We start from the raw sequence: 27,650 nt of genomic DNA, 5'->3' as shown, positions 1-27,650 counted from the left end.
TCCTGCTGAGATTTGAGTGCCTTTTCTGAAAACTGAAGTGAACCTATTGTTTATATGATTTAATGTTATATAATTTTGTATTATAATCACTTTTAGTTGCAGAATATCAAAAGAGACATTTAAGGTTTTTGTGTTTATCATTCTCATAAGAGTGTTTAGACTTTCTATTAAAACATAACTTTATTAATTTCAATGCTCATTTTTTTCCTTCTTACATACTATTTTTTGTGTTTTTCCAGGAGCTAAGTTTAGGAAATACATTGGCCACTCAGCACATGTAACCAACGTCCGTTGGTCCCACGACTTCCAGTGGGCTGTGAGTACAGGAGGTGCTGACCACTCGGTTTTCCAGTGGCGATTCCTTCCCGAAGGGATAACGAACGGCGGCCTTGAAACACCTCCACAAGGTGACAATGATCTCTTCCAAAGGGTTCATTAAATAGAAGCCACCTAGAATGCAGCACTGGTGGAAAAGCTTGGGTTGAATTAACTGAAAGTATCTTTATTATAATTCCTTGGAATTAAATATACTCGGCATGTTTGGGACTTTATTTTTTGTAGGCCACCACTTTTTTTCAGGCAAGGTGCATTAAAAACTCTTCTGCAGTGTGCTTTATTCTATGGTTAGGAATATATGAACAGTATTTGTCAAAATATATGAAAAAAACCCCAAACATTTAGAGAGAGATTACTACCTCAGAAACCCTCAAAATTAGCCATCTAACTTGCATCCCGAAGTCTGACTACACACGCTGAGTTGTTTAATTTTCTTTTCAGTGCACTTTCACAGATATATGTATGATAGCTGTGCTTTAGAATTTTTTTCTTATGTTCATGATACTTATAATACTCTCCAAAAGTCTCATGAGCTACAGAACAGCAGTTGCTGAACGTTGGATTCCCTTCAGCAAAACTTCACTCTGTACCTGCCTGTTTGGTAAAACCCCTGTGTTCCAGCTGATCTTTTTAAACACAGGCAGTGATCACACTGGAAGTTCTTTACAGTTTCTGTATGCTTTCACTCCCAAGCCTGTTGAGAATACAGCACTCTCTCAGATGATGGAAAAGTACCAGTAGCTGCTCAGTTATTCTCCTTCCCTCTGCCACCTTCCAGCCCCGGGCACTGAAACAGGAGAAACAGAAATGAAGCCTGACACATTCAGTCAGCCCTCATGATTTTCACAAGCTGCTTACACTTCCAAAGCTCTTCAGTACTGCTTTGCACATAGGCTGAATTACATGAAAACATCACATACTATTTTCTTGTGATTAGATGTGTTCAGCATATTGATTCATTTTATTTTTTTTTAATGCAGAGGGTGGGGTTGATTCCTACAGTGAAGAATCAGATTCAGATTTATCTGATGTGCCAGAGTTAGACTCTGACATTGAGCAGGAAGCTCAAATCAACTATGATCGCCAGGTGAGTGAAAATTAACACACTGTGCCAATTACCTGACAATTAACCCTGACTGTTCAGTAAAGAAAAGTAAAAGAAGTTTGCAGCTAATTCATCAATCCACTCAAAGATTATTATTTCGACAGTAGTCAGCTGATTATGCAACCAATATACATAAAAACAGAGTTTACTTTAACTGGAGATGATAATTTAAAAAGGTTTGCAGACAAAACATCAGTGTATATACTACTATATGTTAGAATAAAGAATCTTAATTATCTTAAGAATAAAGTATCTTAAAATCACAAAATTAAACAAGATTGTGTGAGAATTTATTGCTCTTCCCACAGTAAGTGTTAGAGAAGACTTTTCAGTCCTATCAAATTTAAAATCCAAATTTGTAGAATACAGCTCACAGAAATTTTGTATGACTTCTACGTATTCCAAGCAGAATACTCTTGATGAGCGTGAAGCCTGTAGAATACATTTATTTGTGACAGATTCTTTTTTTATTACCAAGAAGAACCGTGTCTGAGAATTTAAATTGCCCTGGTTTATGGGAACCCAGCAAAAATGGTCTCTTATAGTCACTCAATATGCTTAATGGTTTTTTTCTGTCTTCAGTACAACCATATTCTGAGATAAATTAAGGTAGATTGCTTCTGTGCAGGAAGACAAATCCCATAAGTATTCTGGAGTGCCTGGGTTTTTCAGGAATGGTGGTATGCCCTCCCACCCTTCAGCCTGCCCTCTCAGTCCTGATCTGTGTTGCTGGGGGCTTGCCTGGCCATCAGCACCATTGCCCAGATTTGGTTACAGTCACCAAACCCACAGTGCCCGTGTCAGGTGAGCACTGTGGGGTGTGCCCCCCTCTGTGAGGGCACCTTCTCACCTGGCTTTGCTACCATGGTACCTCTCTTTCACCTTGCTGCTCCCTGAAGTGAGGCTTCACCCACTGGTATCTAAACAATTTGCTCCCACACTACTACATTAGAAAACTTCATTCGAGTCACAAAGGTACATGAAGCTTAGAAAATGCCCCCATACAACGTAGTTTTGCCCTTCTTAGGTGCATGCATTCTGATCACACATTTCTGCAGGGCTTCTGCTTCATTGGGTGTATGGGGTATTTTAGTTCTCACCTAACAATTCTTCTCCTTCTCCTGATTTTCCATCTGTATTTGAATCAGAGAGCATCCTCCTCCACACTGCCTCTGTCAGAAAGGGCATCTGGGTTTAAAAACTGAAAGTGAAAAAGCTGTTGTAGGCAGTTAAACAGCAATATTCCAGGCAGGTTAATGCATGAAAAAGCAAGAAGCAACTTAAAATAGCCTCTTACTCAGGAAGTGTGAGACAACCCCAAGCATAAGCTGTACTTCACATCTTGTTAAAGGAACTAATTTACAAAAGCATTTGGAAACAAAAACATTGATGTTATTTTGAGAATTTGGTTTGGGTTTGTTTAGTTTTCTTCATGCTAAGGATGAAGCAGTATAGAGGATTCTAGATTTTGGGATGCATTAGGAAACCATGATGCTGGTTTCTGTCTCACTGGTAGCATTCCCTGAGGAGCCAGGGGAGTTCAGTGAGAACAGTCAGGATAAAGCACAGTGCATGTGAGTGGCAGACACAATACAAGTTGAGGTTCTGTTTGGCTGCTGTTCAAAAGCTCAGCTGGTCATATGAACACCTGTCTTGTAAAAGTCCATTACTCCATCTTTGCAGTCAGGTTGATTTCTGGGGGAACAGCAATTTCTTTGTCCTTTTGCAAAACTGAGAAATGTCAGCACAGCAAACAAACAACGAAGCTGCAATTCAGCATTTTACTGGACTTTGTTTGGTGCCACGGCTCTGAAGATGCTTCAGACATCTCTAGCAGCCCCACAGAGTTTCAGCATTCATAAAAGATTTAAGGGTATAGTATGTTGTGTCTTTAGCATATTTATAGAGCTGTATTTCTACTTTGGGATTCTGGACACATTGGCAAGTCTCTGAAGTGCTGCTGGTTACTGTGTATTTCACCATAATCCCTGGATACAATTAATTCATTATGTTCAGCTTTGAGTACGTACACTGAAGCACATCAGAAGCTAAAAGACACTTTAAGATTTCCAGTTAATATTTAAATTCCTTCTCACTGCATGACACTGGGATCTTCTAGAAAAAAATACATTCTGCTGCCACTACTCCCAAGTAATGCTCTGGGACATCACATGTCAGGGGACTTCATTGTCTGGAAAAGATTTATCATCTGAAGTTCTGTGGAGAGCAATAGTGACTTACTCTGTGTTGTAACTACTGAACGTTGCATTAACTTATAATTTAATACTTAGTCACTTTTACTTATATATACAAATATTTAAAAAACTGGAGATGTACAATTAACTTTTAACCATTACTCTTCAGGTTTACAAAGAAGACCTACCTCAGCTGAAACAGCAAAGTAAAGAGAAAAACCATTCTGTGCCCTTCCTTAAAAGAGAGCGAGCGCCTGAGGACAGTTTAAAGTTGCAGTTTATACATGGGTAGGGTAATATTAGCCAATGTTTGTTTTCTCTGACTGTTAAAGCAGACTAGCAATGTTGATTCATGTCAGAGCATTTAGCAAAGCATTTTTCAACGCTTACAATTAATTTGCTTGTCATTATTACTGTGGGTAAATTTTGGAATATCAGACAGAGATTTTGTGTTTTCAGTTGTATTTGTTAAGGAACAAGAGGTGGTTATAATACTGTAGCCATGTAATAAATAATACATTAGCATTTTATTTTATAAAATTACATTTGCAACCAGCTGTTGCCTGGATGTCATGTTTCCTGGGGCAAAGATTCTCTGCTAAGTTGGTCATGATAGCTGGGATACCCAACAAATTTCTGCTTGAATTCAGTTCCCTGTAAAACTTAATCTGGACACAAATCCCTGTAAATTATTTATTCTTTTTGTGATATCAGTGCTGATCTGTGAGTTAGGTGTGAAGTAACCCATGTGAAGATTCATGAGTGCCTGCTCTGGGTGGGAGTGGTCTCTGTCCCTGTGTGCTGGGATGTTTTTGAGCTGTGGTGGCTGCCACGGCTGTGCTCTCCCCAGGTTAATGCACAAATTATCTGCACAATGCATTCCACAGGTTCCCAGGGTAGTTTTGAAACAGTTTGTGACTTGGTTTGTATTTCCTTCAGCTACAGAGGCTATGACTGTCGAAACAACTTGTTCTACACCCAGACTGGAGAAGTGGTGTACCATATTGCTGCTGTGGCTGTTGTATATAACAGGCAGCAGCACACCCAGAGGCTGTACCTTGGTCATGACGATGACATCCTCAGCCTAAGCATTCACCCAGTGAAAGACTACGTTGCTACTGGACAGGTGGGTGTTTAGAAATTATAGTCTTGGCAAAGCAAGGAAATAAATTCCCTTTACAATTTACCATTAGGAAAATGTGGTTCTCTTTGTCCTTCAGTATAGTGTTTCCTCCTAAATATGGGGAAGCTGCTTGTTGTTTCCTGTATCCCTGCCAAACTGCTGGGGAGTACTGGACTGGAAACTGTTTGAGGTGATTGTTAAGTCATTTCTGTCTAACAGAAAAACTGCCAGTCTTATTCTGTGGCCTTGCAAAAAAAAATCTTATATTCCCTTTGAACCTCTGCTTTCATCTGTACCATGCAGGAGCTGTGTTTTATCTGCACCCTGGGAGTCAGTCCCATTATTTTTGTACTGTAGTAGCATTCAAAAGCCTTACTCAGATCTAACAGCCATTTTATGTTGGGCACTCTGTTGATATCTGGTACTGAATATGATGTATCCAGTATATTCATGTATCATGATAAATTAAATCATTAATATCATACTGATGTTTTAGAGACTACCTACTAATACTTCTCTAAAAAAGAAGCTAGATCTTGAAAAATAAAATAGAGCAAGTGGAAAACTAGTTACCTCTGGAGTGTTTTGAAGATGTGGTAGTGCTAATTATTGATGTTGGTGTGCTTTGAACTTCTGTGAGCAGAGATTCTGATCAATCCTCTGATGTAGGTTGGAAGAGATGCTGCTATCCACGTCTGGGACACACAGACTCTGAAATGTTTATCGTTGCTCAAAGGCCAGCATCAGAGAGGAGTATGTGCACTGGATTTTTCAGGTAAGCTGTGACCTACATTTATCTAAACAATTAATTAAAAAGGAATCCTTATGATGAAATTTATTTTGAATAGCTAAACAGTTTTAAAGCCAATTCAAGTTTTACAGAAAGTCTTCTGACAGCTTTGATTAAAGCAGTGTGTGCAGTGAAGTCACCCATGGGCCTTTTTTCAATCAATCAGTAATTGATTCTTTTTATTTCTAATACATAATACCATGAGCACAGCTAGGACTCTAATAGCTGTCTCCATGGGGTACAATAGCTTACAAGCAGGCAGAGTGGTGACCTGAAGTGTATAAATGAGATGGAAATGTTGTCTGGAGGCTCATACAGTTTTTCAGGTTTGCTAACAATTCCACCTTTTTCTGTGGGTCTACAGAAGTAAATGTGGGAACAGTTGCCTGCTGTTGCTCTTGTCTCTCTGAGATGGGTGACACGTTGTCTCAGTTCTCAAAGGGTAATTCCTGTACTCAGCACTGAAAAACATCATCCATATGGTGACTTACAAACTTTTGCATCTTTGTAAATGTGCTTACAAATTTATTCTCCCTTTTTCAATATAAAAAAAAAAGATCACTTTAGCTGAATTATCCTTTTCTTCACTGATTTTTTTTTTTCAATTAAATGTAATTTATCTCCTTCTCTCTAGAAATATGATAGGAATTCATTAGGACAGGTCACACTTAGGAGGCAGGGCTGTATGAAACAAGTGTTACTTCCCCAAAGATGAGTTTGTGGAACTGAGTCATACTCCATTATCAAAAGAGGAGCCCTGGCATCCATCCAAGAGCTGAAATTCAGAAATGAAATTGCTGATCCACTGTGGCCTGTAACCTAGCTCTGAAAGGAGATTGTGGGACCATTCTGATGACATTAGGATTCAAAGATTATAATTGCATTCATGTGATGATTGGTTGTGCCCTCTGGTGGTTAATTTAACATCTATAACTTTGGATATTAATCAGTGTAATAAAATAGCCCATGTTAATGCTTAAAACCTCCTGTTTCAAGTAAATAGAGTTTTTAAATTCTTGCCAACAAACTTTTGTCAACTATGTTCCATTTGCATAATTGAGTTACCCCTAAAATAATTATTGTCATCAAAATATGCAAATATGCATCTTTCTTAAATAATACTTCTTACATAATGCATATTTACCTGTTGTATCAGCTATCTTCATAGCACATTATCTCACTAAAACTGTTGCAGAATGGTTCTTGCTGTCTCCCTTGCTGTTCTTTCCTTTCTCATTAACTTTTTGTGTCTTGTCTTGTTTGTTTGTTTGTTTATAAACTCAGTCTGGGTTTCCTGTCCTGTTTTTCAACCTCATTCCTTCCTGCCTACTTACACTCCTTCCATCTAGGCCTGTTTCACTCACTGTGAACCTTTTTCCTTTTCACCACCCGTTTCATTAGACACTTAATAACACTCGTCAGCATTTCAAGGAGAAGAAAAGAAATGTCATCTGATGAGAAGTGTTTCAGATAAAGTGTAGTGTGATTTTGGAGTACTTGGACTTTATGAAATCGATTTTCTTAGTCTTGTTTGACCCTACCTACCATCCTTGTATGAACACACAGGAGTGTTGTGTGTCTGCCTTTGGGAAAGATCAGTGGTTTGATAGGGAACAGAAATACTAAAAAAAAAATCAAACTAATTCTGTAGACAGTCTGCTCTAGGAACTGAACACCACCAGTGAACCTGACCCCTAGTCTCACAGAATATTAGTTTCTTTTTTGATTCATTTATAATACCTCATTTGAAGCTCATGTTGCAATGTATTTGTTCTCTTCATTTCCTGTTATATTTTCAGTTAAAGACTTAGCACCTCTAACATTAAATATTCCTTCTGGACAGCTGATGGAAAATGTTTGGCATCTGTTGGTCTAGATGATAATCATGCCATTGTGTTTTGGGACTGGAAAAAAGGAGAAAAGCTAGCAACAACCAGGTAAGAACACATTTCTGTCTAAATCTGCCCTGTGATGATGTTTTTCCAAATAATATCATCCACATGTATTACTTTGTTGATATGACAAAACAGAATGGTGTCCAGGGCAATTATATCCAGATTAAAGACCTTGGGATCTACAGCTTAGTGTTTGGAAATCCTGTGAACTGTTTCTGTCAGGAGTTCCCTGGCCTTTCTGTTAGGAAAGCTGTATTGGTATCATGGCTCATTTAGTCATTTTCAAGTTAATACTTTCTCCCAATTTTATTTTGTGATTCATGGCAGAACTCATCAGAGATGTCATATTTTCCTTGGTGCATTAGATGGTATGCTGGGTTCCATTAAGGTATAGATGCAGATCACTTTTTAGAAAAGAAAAATGTGTTCCCTCTAATTTAGTTTTTTCAAGGTCTGCTGATCTTGCCTTCCTTCCAAGTCAGCTTGTTCTGAGATATTGGCTCTTTGCAATTAGTAACAGAAAGCTGAGCTAATGTAGCCAAGAAGCCTTTGCAACTTCTTGAAGGGACCAACGATGGGAAGAGAATTGCATCACAGTTCACATATTTTCTTTTTTCTTTTTAAGATATTGTATCACAACTTTTTTTTGTACTAAAGCAGCTGTACATGTTACACAAGTCCTACTGATGGAGAACTCAGTTTTTGCATCACAGTTCACATATTTTCTTTTTTCTTTTTAAGATATTGTATCACAACTTTTTTTTGTACATGTTTCACAAGTCATACTGTTGGAGTACTCAGTTTCTGTCTGCAAATCAAACATAACTCTGAGGTCAAGACACTGGAACTGTGTAGAATTCACGTAAGCATGGACACATATATATGTACCAGAAGGGCAAGGAGTTCACTTCCTGTGCTGTCTGCCCCTGTGGAATACCTGGTGTTGAAATTACCAGGATAACTGCCAAAAAGTGCCTGCCAAAGGTCATTTGCTTTTGTGTTAGTTTTACACTATTAGTGCTGTTCTGTGGTGAGGTGTTCCAGAAGAAATGGTGAGATGTCTCCTGACAGCACCATCTGGCAGTAGTATACCACTGCTAAATAAATAAACATTTTTATCCGGGGGGGGGGGGGGTATACCATAATCTGTACTAGCTATGTAATTTTGTCTCAGACATCCAGTTCATTAGGCAGCAAGATTTAAAAGCCTTTATAAAATTTGTGGTGTTGGGCTTCCTTAGCAACAGTGGTTGTGTTGTAACCGTGACATTTGCCTTTGCTTTCCGATCCTAGTTTTCCTGGCTGCAGGCAGATTGTGCTTCAGACTCACAAGTGAAGAAATACCTTATATATTTCCATAGAGACCTTGTAAGCTTTTAAAAACTAGATAACAGGGGGCTGTACAGCTACCTGCCTCTTGTTGATCACAGAGGAGCAGTGAGATGAAGTACTTGGGTTCTTTTCAGTGTCTAACACTGTGTACCCCTTGTATCTGCTATTACTGCTGAGCTGTTACTTTCAAAATATGCTGGGTCCTCACAAAGAGCATAAAAAATAGTTTCTCTCCTAGAAAGTTCTGATTTAAATTATTGTTTATACTGTAGCAGTGGCTGAAGACAAGGCCCCCATTCTGGTAAGCACAGTAGGACAGAGACAGAAACAAAACCCAGGCAGGAGAGTTTACATCTGAATTTTAGACATCACCCTCATGCAGCCTTATTAGACAAGAAGAAGAGAAGGACATCTGCTGACAATCACATAGACCCAGAAGAAGAATCCAGCTAATGGACTAGAGCTGAAAAATGAATTGTACATTCACTATATACAAACTTTCATTATGTTTACTTTGTAGTTAATTTATATTTATTTGTTGTGAATATTCTTTTGGCTTAATCTGTTTAGGATGATTTATTTCAGCATAGCTTCTCTATTGTCACAATACTCAGAATATAGTATCTTTTTTCTTTTAATTACTGACTAGATAAATTTTAAAGCTTGTTTCCCTGTCTTGGCTCTGCAGTCTTCTGTCTAGTTAAGTTAAAATCCTTATTGAGTGGGTGTACACTGTTAGAATAAAACCAGATCTGAGCTTCTTTCACTCTTCCCATGGCTGACATGCGGATGCAGTACTGGTGCTGTTTGATCCCAGTGGTTTGTGGTAGTGTGCTGCAATCCCTCAGGGAGCTGAGGGGAGCATTGTCCAGTTTATTTACAATCTGGATGGGGACCATCGTGCTCTTCTCCCTTCCTCATCCTGTGAGAGCAAACGTCCTGTGCCCATCCTTTGGAACACAAGGACACCAGATCAACACGGGTTTGCTCTGGGTGTTGCAGGAAGTTGGGGTGGAAACCTCAGCCCTACAGTCCAGATGTCCTGGCTGAGCTCTGTTCATCCCATCACACAGGTGGGCACACACTTGTCCTCTGACAGGGCTCACCTCTCTGGGGAGCAGCAGCTGGATTTTGGACTTGGGGCAGTTCGTTCTGCCCGTGTGGTAGGTGCTGTCAGAGGAAGCAGGATAAGCAGCCTGAGCTGAAGCCTGGGCATCACTGTAGCAAAGCAGAGGAATGGGAGGAGGAGGAATTCCAGGAAGATACACTTAGATGTGAAAGGTGTAAGGGGCTGGCTTTCATCTGGGCTGATTCACCAAAAGCAAATGCTGAAACCAAGAGTGTTATCAGATCCATGTGATTTTTGAGATCTGTGAAACCTGTCAGATGGAAGTGATGTGATCTTAGTCCAAAACCTCAAAATTCAGATGGAGATGCTAGTGCTTTTATCTTTCCTAAAACACCAAAATAACTGAATTACTACTTTGCATTTGGGAATATGTTTTTCATCAGTGAAACTTAAGCTTACAAATTCCCACAAATACTTACTCAAACAAGGATAATTACCTGAGAACTAAATTTGGAAGTGTATATCCTGGTGAATGAACTAATTCCTAAATTATAATGTTATCATTTGTTATGGAGGCTTCTAGTGGGAGGTGTCCCTGCCCATAGAAGGAGGTTTGGAGCTAGATGATCTTTAAGGTCCCTTTCAACCCAAACCATTCTGTGATTCTACAATTATTTAATATTTCCTCTTGAAACACAATAGGTTAAAGATTTCCTTTTTTTTTTCTTGACAGAGAGTTTTAAATATTTATTGAGTCCTTACTCATTTAAATATTTATGCTGCCCTTTATACTTTTTTTAATTGCATTGACCTGTGTTGCCTGCTTCTTCATTGTGACTGAATTGAAATTCAGTGGGAGGCAGTTTTATTCCCCAGGTTTCTGTGGTCTAACTCCCATACAGTGTGTGCTCAGATACATCCTGCCAGCTCTGTGGGGCAGACATGCAGGTTAGAAATATGGCTGGGTTTGTTAGATAGGGTAATGGTGGCAGAGACAATGTAGACACAGCCTCTGTGATTTGTCTGCCAGTCCTTGTACTGGGATACACCCATACTGTTGTATTGGCACCAAAAATATGACAGTCATGGTGATTAGACTCTTGCTGATAGAGGTTTGGTTTGATTAGTCCAATATGATGAAATGCCTGTTGAAAACAAATGGGTTTGAAATGTCAACTCCACCTTTACTGTGTTTTTTAATGCTTATTTTTCCTGCAGGGGCCATAAGGATAAAATATTTGTGGTGAAGTGCAATCCACATCATGTAGACAAACTAGTCACTGTTGGGATAAAGCACATCAAATTTTGGCAGCAAACAGGTACTGTATTGAATATTTTGTGCTTAATTTATTTGAGGATATATTTTTTGAGCACAAGGACATTACATTCTCAGTTTAAGAATTTGTTTAATTTGTAAAGCAATTTCATGATTATAAATATACCAAAGGGGTCAAAATCTACCTCTGAATCAGCATATGTCTTCAGAAGCTGTTTTCAGCTAATTGTTTTTTAACTCTAGTCATACTATCCAAGATTTCTCCTGAGCAAGCATCCTCAGCTCTCAGAAGACATGCAGGCCTGTAATTTACTTCAGCAGCCTATGACCCGTGTTTGAAAAGGGCAGCTGGGAGCTGAGGTGCTGAGGTGGCTCTGGCAGGCTGAGGGAACACTTCAGCAGCCCTGCAGCTTCAGGACAGAGCTGTTCTTCACTCAGCAGAGAGGACTTCCAGAGGTGGAGGCACACGTGTCAAGGTGCCAGGCTGGAAAGATACCTTTCAGGACAGACTTTAAAATATGTGTCTGGGCAGTGCAAAAAAAAGAAATAAAGAACCAGGTATTTTGCAGAAGTTCAGTTACAGCAATTTATATTTTATCCATTGGGCTGAAAATCATGCTGTAGTAGACACTACACAAGGACTTGGTAAAAAGAGCTTGGAGAGTGTCTTCTGTGTGTAAAATTCAGCAAAGGTAGGCAGCACAAGGGCAGCTGAAAACAGAACTCAAGGCAGCTCAGAATTAGATAGTTTCAAGGAGTTCCTGTACTTATACCATATTTCACAGCATTCAAGTGGTTCAGGTGCTCTCAGTTGAAAAATTACAAATTTTTTTCTGTGTTTTTAATACTTAGGTTATTTTGTAGTAATTAAATAGGTTTGCATTGCTGTTTGCCAAATTCTGTTACAGGAATTTGCATTAAGCAGTACCTTACTCCAGGAACAGTCTCTGTGATAAAAATTGTGTGGTTTGGATTGAGATTTGCTCAGGGTCATTGGGAATATCAGTGTGGTGTTCACTGTGAAATACAGTGACTCAACACAAGGACACCCATCTGTGTGGTTGTGATTGGATGGGTATTTTTGTCTATGAGCACTCAGTTCAGGGCACATGGGGCTGTTTCCTGCTGTCTGACTCACAGTGAGGCTGTGCCCATTTGGTTCTCTGAAACTGGAAGAGGATCAAATCCTGCCATTTCATTCTGCAAAACTGCTGCCAAACTGTTCAGGCTGCCAGGGGACAACTAAACCAAACCTCTGGTGTCTTATTTGTAGTTGTCATCCCCTTTAAAGGGAAAAAAGTTTGGCAGGGGCTCAGCAGGCTGTTCTGTGCAAAAAATCTTCTGCCAGCCATTGTATTAATTCATGTTGAACAATTCCTCACCAAAATGTATCGTTTGCTTGGAAACAATGTGAAGAATAGAGCCTGTCATGCTTCAGAGCTGTTGCTGCTGGAATGATGTGCTGGTGCTGGTTTTCCCCTGGGCACCATGTTTTCAGTACATCTGTTACCTACCATGTCTGAAGCAATCACAAGAATTTGTCCCTCAGAGCACTACAGCTACACATGGATATATAAAGACACTTCCTTTTGTTCACGTTGCAGGTGGAGGCTTTACATCAAAACGAGGAACATTTGGAACTACTGGGAAACTGGAAACCATGATGAGTGTTTCCTACGGGCGACTAGACGACCTGGTGTTCTCTGGGGCTGCTACTGGAGACATCTACATCTGGAAGGATACTCTGTTGCTTAAGACAGTGAAAGCCCACGATGGGCCAGTATTTGCCATGCATGCACTGGATAAGGTATTTCTCAACCTACATGATCCATTCATCTGTAGTGTTTCTGGTGCAAAACTGGATTTGGAAGTGTGTAACTACCACGTCTTCCAAGGAAGTTACTCATGTTACATGTGCCTGTGTATTTAAGGACTGCATTAACATTTTGAAGGTGATGAAGTAAATGGAACCATATCAGAAAACAAGTTGCACTGGATGAATCTGAATGTGATTGAAATCACAAAACCAGTATTAGTGAGGTCTGTTATTTAATAGATCTATATAGTAAACCTATATAACAGTGTGTCTGTAAGCACCACATTACATGTGCTCATTACCTGACCAATAGCTTTCTGACCTAAGTATGTTGGATTTATTTCTCACTGTGCTTGTGCATGTCATTTGCATATTTCTACACCACAGGAGAGTAACAGGTCACATTCACTGCCTCTTCAACCTGACCCCCAAAATACCCATGCATTATCACTTTCCAAAATAGGAAACATGATTTTTTAAGTAATTATTGCTGTTTCTTAAGCAAAAAAGACTTCCTATATCCCAAGGTTTTGTTTTTCCCAGTTAATTATTCCAGATAGCAAAAGCATTCTCCTTCAGTTGCATCAATACATTTTTTAAAAGGAACTGTGACAAAATATATTATTGATGTCACATAAATGAGGTTGGTGCAAAGTATTACCACTTGAAATTCACTGGCAGTTTGAAAATGTTGATAATGGAATATCCTTTTAGTTTCCTTTAATATCCTTTAGTTGAAATTATAGTTTCAACTTTAAAGGTACAGCATGAGAAGAATACTAGCTATTAACATTTTTATATATCCAGGTCAGTTAAGATCCCTGTGGCTCAATCATTTCTGGTCCTAATTGATTGTTCCTAGCTTTGCTATCAATTTTTTCTGTTTGATCTTCACACTCTTATCTTCTTACATTTCTGTTGGTAAGTTGTTTATGCCATGTTTTGCACTCACTTGGCACAGATAAAGAGCATCTAACAAGGGAATTAATCAAAGAATTGGTCCCTGTGAATTATTTGAACTCAGTTTGAAGCATCTGTTAAATCCATTGAATTTGGAATAAGTTGAGAAGCTGTTATTACCAATTGCTGCTTCTTCTAAGGATGAAGCACATATTTTTCCCTAACTTATTTCCAGAAAACTGTTATGGTCCAGCATTCCTGTTTTCAATAGCATGCACTCTGTGTGGTTATAAGTCTATAACCCTAGGAAAGAAACTCTTTAAATCTTCTCCCCTTATAGTTTCTCTTCATAGTTATAGGCTCCAGTATTTTTAATTGGACACAAGAATAAAATGCAGGAGAGAATTTATGCTGCCTTTGGACATGTCTTTTAAAATGTTAACATATAAGTGCTGACATTTGTGTGTGATTTCATACTGTGATTAAACAGGGGTTTGTAACTGGTGGAAAGGATGGAATTGTGGCCCTGTGGGATGATATGTTTGAAAGATGTCTGAAGACGTATGCTATTAAAAGAGCTGCACTATCTGCTAGTTCTAAAGGTATCCTTTTTAGTGTGTTTTAATATGGACTATTAGCAATTAATATCAAATAAGGACTGCATGCATTAAATGCATGGATTATGTAGTAGTTTGATCAGGCAACTGTATCTCATGTTTCAGGATTTTAAACAGATTTTATTATAGGTGATATAAGCTGTGTGAATTATAGGGGATAGGAGGCTCCTTTTGATTTCACAGTAAAAAGCTAAAAATGATGTGTTTTACTCTTCAGGTTTACTTTTAGAAGACAATCCCTCCATTCGAGCCATCAGTCTAGGACATGGACATATACTAGTGGGAACTAAAAATGGAGAGGTACTTGAAATTGATAAAAGTGGCCCTATGACACTACTTGTTCAGGTAACGTATGGATCTTCAGACCAAAATAACTCCCTGTAGAAATACAAGACACTATGAGATCTTCCCAGACACTTTCTTTCCCTTTCCATTACCGCTCTGGCCACGGTTGCTTTCGTTGCCCAGACAGAAGGTGATGCTTTCTTGGGTAAATGACTTTGAGATTCACTGTGGATTACAGAATTCTGGAGGTAAAACAAACAGTCCATGAAATTCAAAGGCTGATGAGTCTTTGTATGAATTTTTTTAGACATTTTCTTTTAGGACTCAACATAAAAATGAAAAAAAACAAGAGCAGGGCTAACATAATTTGTTTCATTTTGACAGTGTAGTTGTGTTTGTTTGCTTTTATTGAAATAATACAGTGTATTCTGAAGGATCCTATACTTCAATGTGTGAAAAATTGTTTTAGACTTATGATAGCTCCCTGCAGGGATACACACTTTTCAGTGCATGTGTTGCAAAGCATAAACAGACTTCTTGCAAGACAAAGTATTTTGCAAGTTTATGTTAAATTTTTTTCTTATATATGTTCACTGATGGATTTGATATTGCTTTGGTCTAATGTCTTGAGTAACCCTAATGTCATAGAAAACTGCATATATCATTTACTGAGTTATGACTTGTCAGGATTTTACTTTTTGTTTTTATATTGAACATGTTTTTTACAAAGCTATTGTTTCTTTGGCATTTTTCTCTCCAGTTAGTTCTGATCACATACAGCAATCTTTCAAGTTTGTATGGCCTGCATGGCAGCCTTACTAACCTAAATGTGCAAAGTTGTATGTTATGAATCAAACTCGTTCACAATTTGGAAGTGCAGGTTCATCCTTCACAGGAATACTAAGGTGCTGAGATAGTAAAACTACCCAATAGCTGTGAGTTGACTGATAAAGACAAGGGCTGTAATTGTCATCCAGTTTAAATGACATGCTTGTACACATCAACTTCAGCCAAAATAGAAAATACATAAGGTGTGATCAAGATGTCAGGACAGTTCTGGTTTTATTGTAATGGTATTTTTCCACCTCAACAAAAAAGCCAGTTATCAAACTGAAATGTAGCCTGAGAACAGTAACAACTGATTTAACCTTGAAAATACAGTGCTGGCAAGCTGTGTGCAGGTTGAAGGAAATCTAGAAAATACAGTGCTGGCAAGCTGTGTGCAAGTTGAAGGAAATCTAGAAAAAAAACAACCAAACAACCAAAAAACAGGACAAAAAACCAACCAACCAACCAAAAAACAGGATGAGTGATTAAAAGTCTGAAAACTGAGTTCTGAGGAGAGGTGAGAAGAACTAAATGTGTCTATGTTGGGCAAGCAAGTTCTCCAAGATCTAAACAATGACATAACCCTTGAGGACAGGTTAGCCCATGCTAGGATTGTAGGATAAAGTCCTGTTGGGTCATAACAATTTCCTGTTCATTCCAAGTCTGGAGGGAGAGCGTTGGAAGAACAGGAATGACAATTTTAGCAGTGGAGGAGACAAGGGAAGTGTACAGTTTAGATGCTTATCAGAGGAAACAGACTGGGCCTTCAGGTCTCTTTGCATGTGGAAAAATTCTGAGAGGAGATGGCGAAAGCCTTGTTGCCTTAGACTTGTGAAATGAGACAGGGCAAGTGCTAGAACATGTTACATAAACCCAAAGGCATTGTCTTCTCTTACATTAAATGATTTCCTTCAGGGACATATGGAAGGAGAAGTCTGGGGCTTGGCAGCTCATCCTCTCTTGCCTGTCTGTGCGACAGTGAGTGATGATAAAACACTCCGAATCTGGGAACTGTCATCCCAGCACCGCATGCTGGCAGTGAGGAAACTCAAAAAAGGTAATTCTCACTTGGCCTGATAGCAGTGATACCACTCTGTGTCTGTAACAGTTCCATCTGTGCTTTCAGTGCACATCACAGGCATTAATTAGGTAGGAAGAGGATATGGTCGTTAAGAAATTGGAAGCATAGAAAGTAAATTGTCTTTGGCATCTGTCAGGTCAATGAAAAGGGTAGAAAGAAAAATGATTATAATCTATTGTAAGGGATAATAGTAAAATGAACTCTAATCTATTTTCCTTTGATTCTGAGGGGAATGAGTTGACTTCAGGATCATTTTCCTTGCTAAGAATTTTTAAGACCAGCATATTTGTGGCTGACATTAAAAATCTTCCTTATAAAGACAAATGTAAAGTTTTCTGCTTGTTGAACACAACCACCCTGCAGTGGCAATGCCAATTATATGTTATGCCAGCTTCTCTGAAGATGAACCATTTTCCTGCTCTGTCCTCTGTACAGAAGTAGATGAGCTGTGCCTTCTCAAACCTGCTTATTTCATTTACTCATTGAATTCCTTCAGGAGATGTTATGGTGTGAGTTGAACGTGCTTCATTTTCAGTAGCAGATCCAGAGCATAGGACCTCTCACTGGCTGAGGGGAAGGGGTCAGATGTTTTGGAGACGTGCACTCAGGTTCAGGTGAGGATAGCTGTATGAGAGAGTGTGGTCAGAAATAATGGTTAGGCAAAAAGGATGAGAAGGGAGTGTAGTATGTCTCTGATTTAAACATGCTTCACCTGAAAGGAACTATTAGTCATATAACAGAGAAGCTTTCAGGTGTAGTATCCAGAAAGACATGCAGTTCATGCTGCCCATCATGAGTCTTTGAATTCTCCATCTGGGTATCCTTTCTGTATGTTTTCAATTTGTGGTGGTTTGTTTCCTTTTTTAAACTTCATTTCTATCGTTGGTGTGTTTAGAGCGTAGTTGGAAGGTGGTGTTTGCACCTAACCCCATATCAGGACTGATCAAATCACCATTGTCAACTCAAGGACAGTCTTTCCAGAGGCTGCATTCCCCTTTAGTTAAACCTCACCTAGTTGATGTAACAGCCTTCGGGCTGCAGCTCGTGGCTGGTTTCCCTGGTCCCAGTTGGGCCCTGGCTGAGCTGGCCCTCGGGCTGTTCCTTGCTGTCACAGGTGGCCGCTGCTGTGCCTTCTCCCCGGACGGCAAGGCCTTGGCGGTGGGGCTGAACGACGGCAGCTTCCTGGTGGTCAACGCTGACACTGTGGAGGACATGGTCTCCTTTCACCACAGAAAGGAGATGATCTCGGATATCAAGTTTTCCCGAGGTAGGATCCGGGGCTGAGGAGGAAGGGCAGCGTGTGTCGTGGGGTTTGCTTTCCTCCAGGCAGGGCTGGAGTGTTTGGAAGGCAGACTGGCTCTGCCTGCGCTCCGTGTGTTTGGGTACTGCACAGCCTTGTGTGGCTGCATGCACCAGAACTGCTGTGCTATGGTGCACTATGGTACTGAGAATGCATAACAGTGCAGCTCCCACATGCACACCTTTAGTAACCTCAGTGTCTCTTCTGTGCAGAATCAGGAAAGTACCTGGCTGTGGCTTCCCACGACAACTTTGTAGATATTTACAATGTGCTTACCAGCAAGAGAGTGGGGATTTGCAAAGGTGCATCCAGCTACATCACACACATCGACTGGGACTCGAGAGGTAACGTGGGGGGCCAGAGGCACAGGCTGAAAGTGCCTGTGAGACAGGATGGCAGATAGCTGCTCTCCTACAGTTCCTGAGATAAACTGTAACGACTAACACAATGACTTCCCAGCACCGAGCACCAAATGGGCTGAGTGCAATTCCAGTTGTTGGTGGAATTCATCCTTGCTTTATAGCAATTGTACCAGAGCATGTGGTACTTCCCTGCTGACTGCATATGACTAAAATGTCACTTAGGAACACAATGCTGCTTTTCCTTGCCCTGTTCTTCTAGTTTTGCAGTGTGTGGCCCACTTTTCTTTCCCATCTTATACATCCAGCTTCCTTTCTTCTTTGCAGAGCGTTACGTGGCAGTGGCTGCCCTGATTGTCACAACTAGTTCAGGGTTAGCAGGATCCATAATGAGCTCGTGCAAATGAGCCTTCCCAGACCTAAAGTGATTCTGTGGGGAACCACCTGTGTGTCTGAGCCCTGCTTCCCTCCTGTGCTAGTCCTAAAACAGGGTGCAAGCTCACTGCCAACAGCAGGAGCTCTAGATGTTTCTTCTTTGCAGAGCGTTACGTGGCAGTGGCTGCCCTGATTGTCACAACTAGTTCAGGGTTAGCAGGATCCATAATGAGCTCGTGCAAATGAGCCTTCCCAGACCTAAAGTGATTCTGTGGGGAACCACCTGTGTGTCTGAGCCCTGCTTCCCTCCTGTGCTAGTCCTAAAAGCTCACTGCCAACAGCAGGATCTCTAGATGCCCATGCAAGATGTTTGAACTGTGCTGGTCTGTACCAGCAGATAATCACAGCCAGTGTTTCTGGGGAAGTGTGCTTCCCCTGGCAGCATGCAGTTAGATATTGTAGAAATACTTTTACAATAATAAATCTCCTCAGGATTTCTTTTACTAGTGTAGTTGTTATCATTTGAAAAAAATAAGAAAATACCTTTCATTTTCTTTTATCAGAGATATTGTAAATGTGAATCTGAAAGCATTTTTTGCTTCTTCATGCACAAATGCTTGCTAACATACTACCAGTTGCATGCAGGATTATCTTCATAAACTCCCAGGATTTGTATGGGTGTGGTAGGCTCCCTGTGAGAAGACAGTTTGGTGTGCAGCCAGACTGTATGCCAGCTAGGCAATGCAAAATCAACAGGAGATTACAGTAGTTTTACCTTCTGGCAAAGCTATCTCATAAAATTGTTTTGAAAATTAATAGCATATGCATTTATTTTTTTTTCTTTCCATTGTCCTGATGATGAGAACATAAGTCTAATATTTATCAGATGAAAGTGATTCCCTACAAGACAGTAGTTTTTTAAGGATGTTGGATAGTATTCAAAATATTACTTCTGTGGTGACTCAAGAGTATAAGATTCTTATGAGAGTGATTCCAAGCATCTGCTTTACTTTTGCTGTGAATAACTCTCTGGAGGCTAATTTCTTATCTTACTGCTTTAAATCATTTAATTCAATCAAAGGAAAGTTCATACTATTCATAATAATGAATGAGATTCATAATAAGCTCTTATTTCCATTCCAGGAAAATTACTGCAAGTCAATTCTGGTGCCAAAGAGCAGCTCTTTTTTGAAGCACCAAGGGGAAAAAGGCATATTATAAGAATTACTGAGGTAGGAATTACGCTTACTGCATTTTTTTACTGTGAAAAGAATTTTTTCTGGACTGTTGAAAATTAGCATATTTTGTCTTCAAATGCTATCTTTTCTTCTTTTAAATACTGTATTTACACTGGTTAGAATTAGAATTGCTTAATCATCCTGTGTAGCACCTTTCCTAGCATTTTGAATGGTAGAACTTACAAGTTTCTCTTTGTTTCTCTGAATTTATTGTTTTTTAGTAGTGCTTATTTCCCATAGTCCCTTTTCCTTAACAGTCACCTGTTTTCTGTGTGATCCATGTTATAAACCAACCACCTTTAAACAGTATGACCTGGCTTTTAATGATGTTGTTTATTTGGGATATTTATTCTACAAAATTGCCAATGTTTAGCACCTCAGAAAATCTTTCAGGAGATTTGCATCCAGATCATACTCTATGTTGGGAAAGTGGGAGTGTTTAAAGCTTCAAACTGGAGATAAGTAGCTTGTATTAACAAGCTGGAAACAGTGAACAGTTTCTAAAATGTTTAAAAAATTCATCTCAAACAGAGAAAAATATACAGATGAAAGCAACGTGTATTTGGTATGCATTAAGATGACTTCTGTTGGGGAAACTTTGGTTGCAGATAGAGAAGATTGAGTGGGATACCTGGACGTGTGTTCTTGGCCCCACCTGTGAGGGAATTTGGCCCAAGCACAGCGATGTCACCGTTGTGAACGCAGCGAGTCTGACAAAAGACGGAACACTGCTAGCCACAGGAGATGATTTTGGTTTCGTGAAGCTTTTCTCATATCCAGTGAAGGTAAGAAGTGTATTTAGTTGTTTCTGTAATTAGAGGCAAGAAAAGGCGTTGAGGGAGGTGCTGTTTGCAGCCTGTCAGCCTGCTGATGTGTGGATTCTTTGTGCTCCAGGGCCAACACGCGAAATTCAAGAAGTACGTGGGTCACAGCGCGCAGGTAACCAACGTGAGGTGGTTACACAATGATTCTGTGCTGCTGACTGTAGGTGGTGCTGATACAGCTTTGATGATCTGGACCAGAGAATTTCTGGGCATTCAGGAGAGTAAGCTGGTTGATAGTGAAGAATCAGACACAGATGCAGAAGAAGATGGAGGTAAAAAGGATTGTATAAAACGCGTCTTTAATTTAGCCCTCGTTCCACAGAGACTCACACAGGCCTTTAGCTTGAAATGGGCAAGAAACTTTCATGTGCTCCAGTTCAGTGTAGGAAGAGCTTGGCAGGATTTGTGTCCATCCTTTTATTGGTGCAGATCTTCTTGTTTTCTACTCTTGCACTATGAAACAAGGGCAGTTTGTTTTATTTTATGTTTTATTTTCCTAAGGTTATGATAGTGATGTTGCAAGAGAAAAAGCAATTGACTATACCACTAAGATCTATGCAGTAAGCATCCGAGAAATGGAAGGGACAAAACCACATCAGCAGCTGAAGGAAGTTTCAGTAGAAGAGAGGTATGTCACACAAAGGTGTTGGTTTCCAAATGTACATTGCATTCTTTTGAATCTCTTTTCATTCGGCTGAAATTAGTCCTTAGAAACAAGGCAGGAATGTTTAAATTCACAAGATAACATTTGAAGTGGTATTCACAGGGTACAACATGTTCATGTGATGAAGCAAAATATGTATATGTAAGTAAAACACTTGTTTTGTAAGTGAAAACACTGTTCCCCTCTGCAGTTCTCAGAAGCAGTTCTGTTCTGTGCTCACTAGAGCGTGTAGCTGTTCGTGTGTCTGCAGGAGGAGGTCTGGCACAGAGAGAGCCTCTAAATACTTTGTAGCTAAGGCTTCTGGTGATGTTTTCCTTGAAAGATTTTCAGTCGCTTATAGCTGCATCAGGTTGTTGCTATTAAAGCTGAAATTCCCTGTGGCACACTTTGGCCTTAGGCTGAATAATTCTGAAAACAATAAGCTGGAAGGAGAACAGCAGTGGAGAGGCCAGTGAAGAGACAAGGTAAGAGCTCAGCACAGAAGTGAGCGTGGTGCACTGTAGGGCCCCTGCTGCAGGTGGTGCAGAAGATGAGAGCTGTGTGTGGGAGGAGGCTGGGACAGCAAGAAGAGAAAGCTGTGGAGAGCTGCCTTGGTGCTGCTCCTGTCCCAGAGCATGGACAATGTCCCTCTCACGGGCTGAAAGTACCAATTCAGGTTTTTTCACTCGATATTTGAAGAGGAGGACAAATGTTTGGTGTGAAAAATGAGAACAAAAATATTGCACCCTTTTTTTATCACAGTGGTTTAAAAAAAAACATGCAGCAGAGGATTAGTGATTTTTTTCAAGTAAATGTTGGACCATAACCATTTCTTTTCCCCTTTTAAGGTTATCTCTTTGCATGTTTTCACTCATATAAAGGCTTTGCTCCTCCATTTTTCTATAAAAAGGCATAGTGTATTAACTATTAAATATAAATATTTTGAGGTGGAGTTGAAAAAAAGAAACAAAAAATACTTTTAGGCTAATACCAGTAAATTATTACCCATGAAATAGCAAGTGCCAGTGGTACAGTGGCCAGATGTTTTACACCAGCAACCCTCATACCTTCCAGCTGCTTTATTCTGCTTTGATGATGCAAAAGCAACTGTAAGTTTAGTTTAATTGACCAATTAAGCTGGGTTTACAGTTGTTTTGTACTCATGAATTACCAGCAATGTGAACAGAAGCATCAGTCTCTTCTGCAGCTTTTCAGCACTATTTTCAGTCCAGAAGTGAAGATCACTGATGGAGCTTTGTCTGCTGTGTTGCTGTGGAGGAAGGCACCTCTCAAATGAAGAAGCCCTTGGCATTTTGCAGCCTTTTGAACAAAGCATACAGTACCTGCAAAGCAGGACCTAACGAGACAAAGGGAGCTGGCTTCCTGCTGTCACACTAACACTGGTAATCCCCAGCACACACAGGGAAACCAGGATTTGTGCTACCCAGCTCTGCAAAGCAACAGGGAGGCTGGGAGCTCCTCTGGTGTTTCCACACTACCCACTCTGTTTGTAGCTGGTGGGCCCAATTAAATGGGTAGACACCTCCCCTGCAGTGAGGTTGCCTCCAATTTCCATAGTAGTCTCTTCCTAATGACTGTACATGAAAATTGCCTGAAGGAATAATCTATCACCTAACAGGTTCTATGCTGAAGGGAGCAAGAAGGGAGCAAGGTTGCTATTTTCTCCACATCTTTCTTCCTCTCACTGTCTCTGTGTAATCAATAGTTTTGTACTTCCCTTTAGAATACCTTAAAAATAATCCCTTGTAACTGGCCATTTCTACAGAGTCACAGCTACTTACACATTTTCTTATATGTCCTTTTTAAAATGGCATCTTTGGTGTTTGGAATTTGCTGTTGTGGTACATTTGCTGACAGATGCCATACTTTTCCCATATAGCTTGTTAGTCAAAGATAGTCACTTCCCTTTCTTCATCAGATTAATATAAATTACCAAAAATTATCATCAAACAATTAGAAATGTTATGGTGAAATGTAGGCAAAGCTGCAGTTTCTGAGGGTTGGGTGCTGGGATAGGGCCTTAAGCTGTGGGAGGTACTGGGGTTTGGATGCAGTAAGATGAGATTAATGTGTTGGCTACTGCAGTTGTCAAAAACTTCAATTTTTGGCCACAGTTGTACCAATATGTGCATAATATAAGCAGAGTCTTGAAGCTTTAAATAACGAGTGCTTCAAAGTGAAGCTGACTTCTCTTGTAAACTGTACAAATTATGGGGCAAGCTTCATAGCTGGGCCAGATTTCATCTTCTCTGAGCAGCTCATGAAGGGTTTGACTGGCCACTTTCTAAGAGCTCCCTGAAAGCACTGGGGAGACTTCTCTTTGCACCTGCAAGGGTCCAAAGTGACAGTCGATCAAGACAGATGAAATTAAACATCTGCAAGTACTCACCTGTCAGAAAAATCTGAGTTCTAAGTCAGTGGGTCTTTGGGATGTGGAGTCTTGAAATCTCTGTGCACAGGGCTGAGTGAGATGGCAACAAGTAATAGTGAAGCCAGTTCACAAAATTTCACATTTTCTGCCAAAGGCAGAGCTGGAGTAGCCTCTCCCAGTCCCTTCAGATATGAAGAAGGGAACTAAGAGGGTGTAATCCATTCTCTTTGAGGCAGGTATGTGGGAAAACCTGGTAGTCTTCTGAGGGGAAAGATTGTCTGGAGAAAATATTCAAAATCCCCAATCTTTTCTCTTACAACTGGGCCATGTGTGTGTATGAAGACTCCCCAGACTGTGCATTAGATGGGACCTGTGCACTGAGATTGATGGCAGGCTGCCTAAATCCTGACAGTTATGCTGGAAGCTGTAAAGCAGTTTCAGACAGACAAGGTGAGTTAGTCACAAGACCTGAAAAAGTGCTGGTCCACCTCATTGCAGAATGCAGTGGGGTTCTCAGGAAGAGGAAGTGTCCCCCTTGCTGTATTTCCATTGTGTGTCTGAGAGGAAAATTTGTGAGGAGTTCATAGGTATAGTAGATAGAAACCCAGAATTAAACAAAGTAATTAACATAATTAAGGGAAAAAAAAATAAAAGAGAGGGAAAAAGAAGCTTCTAGGTTATGCAAGAGACAGGAATAGCTGGGGCTGTTGCTCTGTGCTCCTTCATGGGGGCCAGGACTTTAACCTTGCTGGTTTTCTTCCTTTAAATAGTAGTATTCAGAAGGTGGATTGTTTCTTAAAGTTATTTCCCTGCTTATGTTATACAAATAGCCATCAAAGGTACTGTATGACACCTAGGGGACAGTTTCAGGAAGATGGCAGTTTTCTTTTCCTCTGCATTATAGCTACATTTCCATCTTTTTAACCTTTGTGCTGGCTAGAATAAGCTTGCAGGGCTCTCTACTTCTCTAATATTAAGAGTGGTGAATATAAATAACTCCAAGTGCATTTTCTCTGTGGGAATAACAAATCATTGTATAATTCAGGAGGTGTCTGATCTCAGGGACTATAGTGTGACTTCTGAAGGCATTGCAGGTGTATGGTTGGGAGACAGGAGAGGCAGTGCTGGGCTGTGAGGGGGGAGCTTTGCAACAGACACCACCCTTCTGGAGAGGAATCAACAACTCACGAGTGACTCCCCCAGAATTAACAGAAGGACTTGCTCTGCTGTCTTGCTGTCAGAAGAGAGGAGTCAGCAATCCTTGTCCCTTCTCTCCTCCCTCGTGAGAAAGTGTAGCAGGACAGATCTGATGTGACACTCAATCCAAGCCTGCTGCAGCTTGGAGCAGCTGCTGTGCACCCTCTGCTGCTGCCTCACCTGTGCCCTGGGCTTAGCACCTTGGCATCTCCAGCAAGCTGAAAAGGAAATCCATATGACTTGAGTCTTCTCCAGATCCCCAGGGGATGGGGCCCGTAAGCAAATTGGGCAGAGTTATTTAATGACTGTAAAGGGGAAAAAAACCCTTAAATATGACAAACTTGGGGGTTATGTTAAGGTTTTTCCTTAGAAAAGAAAAAAGCCCTTCATCAAATGTGCTTTTTCTGTCTCATTTACATAAGGAAAAGAAAGATTCTGCAAGTATCTTGGAGGGATGTGGAAGTTCCATGATAGCTTTTACTTGCAGGACTTGAAATAAATGATGGTCTGGTATTTTTGTGGGGGACCCAAGGTAAACTGTCCCCACCAGCAGTCGCAGCTTTAGGATGGAGAGCTAGGAGGAGAGATGGGGCTGAGGAACAGCTTTAAACGTGGCGCGGGTGTATTCGGTGGTATGTTTGGTTCAGACGATTAACTGACTGTTGTTTCTCTCTCCTCTCCCCAACCTTCTTGTTTTTCCTCTTTCCCCTTTCCACGTCTGTCCTCCTATCCTCCCCACCACCCTCCTTTTCTCTTCCTTTCTTGCCCCTCTGATTGGCATCCCCCTGCCCTGCCGGGGCACAGCAGCAGGGTGCCAATGAGAGGAGCCGCAGGAGCCGTCTCGCGGGGCGGGGGCTCCAAGGGCAGCGTTCCCCCCCCGCGGGACCCCGGGGGCACTGCTGCTGCCACTGCCCCAGACAATCCAGGACAATTGTAAGCTATCCTCTCTGTCATCTAGCACTTGTGCTTCGTTCCAGAAGCAGTCTAACTTGCCAGCTGGGACCTTTTTAGCTGGCAAAGAATTTCTTTGATAAGAAGCAAAAGGAGCTTGCGTGAGGACTGTGTTACTAACGCGAAAGGCAGCGATCCGTTTGCATTTTACATTCTGCCAACCACTAACAGATATCCCGTTTGCAGCTTTCCTTTGGTTTGATTGCATGAGTCTACATAAACTGAAAACTCTTGTCATACACCTGGTGGTGATGGAAAACCCCTTAAAGCAGGTTGAATGCGTAGAAAACAAAAAGCAGCATCAGCATGTTTGTCTCACTTTCTGTCTTCTTCCTGGACTGGCTTGTCTGACCCCCTGCAAGCTGACTGTCTCAGAGCCTGTTCCCCACTGTGTTGTCACAGCATTTGTAATCGTATGTTCTGATGAGAAGCCAAGAAGTTGGACTTTCTCTCTTGAAATATTACTCGTTTATTTATTTCTATACACCAACACGAGCTGAATTAGCTAAGCTTCCAAAATAGCCCCACAAGCAGTGGGTACAAGGCTTTGTACCTCAGACTGGTTCATTAGACATATGGTTACAAAACTTGTTCACGCATTTTGACATGCACACTCCTGCGGGTGCAGTGTGAAAGCTTTGAATGTGAATCTGTGTGGTATTCATGTGTAGGTGGGAACTGTTCACAGTGTAGCTGGAAAAACACTTCTCTGGAGTGGAGAAAGTAACTCTGGGCTTGTTCCAGCAGAAACCTACTATTTGAGTAGGGTCCTGTGGAACATTCACTTTTACTTTCTCAACAGCATTCTGTGAAGTTAATGCCTCCTAAATGTATTTGGCAGTGTGCTGGTTCCATCATGTTTGTCCCCAAGGCTTGAACACATTGTCAGTGATGTTCTCCCAGTCCCTGCCAGCCTCCTGACCTTGGAGTCAATCCCACTGCTCCACAGGTCAGCACAAAGCTGGCCCACAGGTCTTCTTCATTTGTGGGACCCTGGGTGGGTGTGGTTGAGCCAGTACTGTCACAGTGCAGAACACGTTACCGGCGTTCCTCTCTGAACTGGGGCTCTCTCCACACTGAGCCTGATGCCACATACTCATCTTTTTTTGGAGGGTTGTTATGCAGGTTGTGGTCTAGGACAGATCGATGAAGTGTTTCTGAAGTGTTCTGTTAGGCAGAGGAAGGATGCTCGTTTATCTGCCTATTATGTTTTACCTCCAGCCCAAAAGTTCTTCATATACTATTGGTTGAATATATTTACTTATGCAATGAGCACAGCTTCCAAACACATCAGAGTTTATGTAAGGAATACGTAAGCTTGGAAATGGAAAAGACTATTCCTCTCAAGCATGATCTCAAACCCCAAGAGAAGCCTGAGGAAGGAGAGACAACTTCCAGAGTATGCTAAAGTTTGGGTTGATTCTGATGCCTTGATAGTATGTAGAGAAGTTTCACCTCTCAAGCATGATCTCAAACCCCAAGGGAAGCCTGAGTAAGGAGAGACAATTTCCAGAGTATGCTAAAGTTTGGGTCGATTCTGATGCCTTGGTAATATGTGGAGAAGCTTCGTTACCTGAGGTGTTCAAAGCTTTTTAGCTCAAAACCAGAAATTGAGGTTTTGGCACAGGGGGCTGAGGGATCTGCCAGGCAGCCCTCTCTGGTCAAAGCTTTTTAGCTCAAAACCAGAAACTGAGGTTTTGCCTAAAGCACATTACAATGTGTT

At 40.7% G+C, this 27,650-nt stretch overlaps 1 protein-coding gene across 1 annotated transcript in view; it reads left to right on the top strand.

The window, feature by feature from the left end:
• The window catches only part of EML5 (echinoderm microtubule associated protein like 5), a gene marked incomplete at both ends in the record, with an annotated part of 39,455 nt that extends 18,083 nt beyond the window's left edge, over positions 1-21,372 (top strand). Inside the window, 17 exons of the mRNA XM_008938669.1 lie at positions 240-407; positions 1,317-1,423; positions 3,806-3,924; positions 4,576-4,762; positions 5,429-5,534; positions 7,393-7,486; positions 11,064-11,164; positions 12,726-12,928; positions 14,328-14,439; positions 14,672-14,799; positions 16,483-16,624; positions 17,763-17,915; positions 18,161-18,292; positions 19,826-19,914; positions 20,529-20,705; positions 20,815-21,016; positions 21,246-21,372. Coding sequence (XP_008936917.1) covers positions 240-407; positions 1,317-1,423; positions 3,806-3,924; positions 4,576-4,762; positions 5,429-5,534; positions 7,393-7,486; positions 11,064-11,164; positions 12,726-12,928; positions 14,328-14,439; positions 14,672-14,799; positions 16,483-16,624; positions 17,763-17,915; positions 18,161-18,292; positions 19,826-19,914; positions 20,529-20,705; positions 20,815-21,016; positions 21,246-21,372 — 2,347 coding nt within the window. The remainder of the gene's footprint in view (positions 1-239; positions 408-1,316; positions 1,424-3,805; positions 3,925-4,575; positions 4,763-5,428; positions 5,535-7,392; positions 7,487-11,063; positions 11,165-12,725; positions 12,929-14,327; positions 14,440-14,671; positions 14,800-16,482; positions 16,625-17,762; positions 17,916-18,160; positions 18,293-19,825; positions 19,915-20,528; positions 20,706-20,814; positions 21,017-21,245) is intronic.
• Between the last annotated feature and the right edge of the window lie 6,278 nt (positions 21,373-27,650).

Source organism: Merops nubicus, unplaced genomic scaffold (genome assembly GCF_000691845.1).
Source record: "Merops nubicus isolate BGI_N331 unplaced genomic scaffold, ASM69184v1 scaffold5154, whole genome shotgun sequence".
Classification (NCBI taxonomy): Eukaryota; Metazoa; Chordata; class Aves; order Coraciiformes; family Meropidae; genus Merops; species Merops nubicus.
Note: the sequence above shows the minus strand (reverse complement) of the source record. Positions and strands in the feature narration are given on the sequence as shown.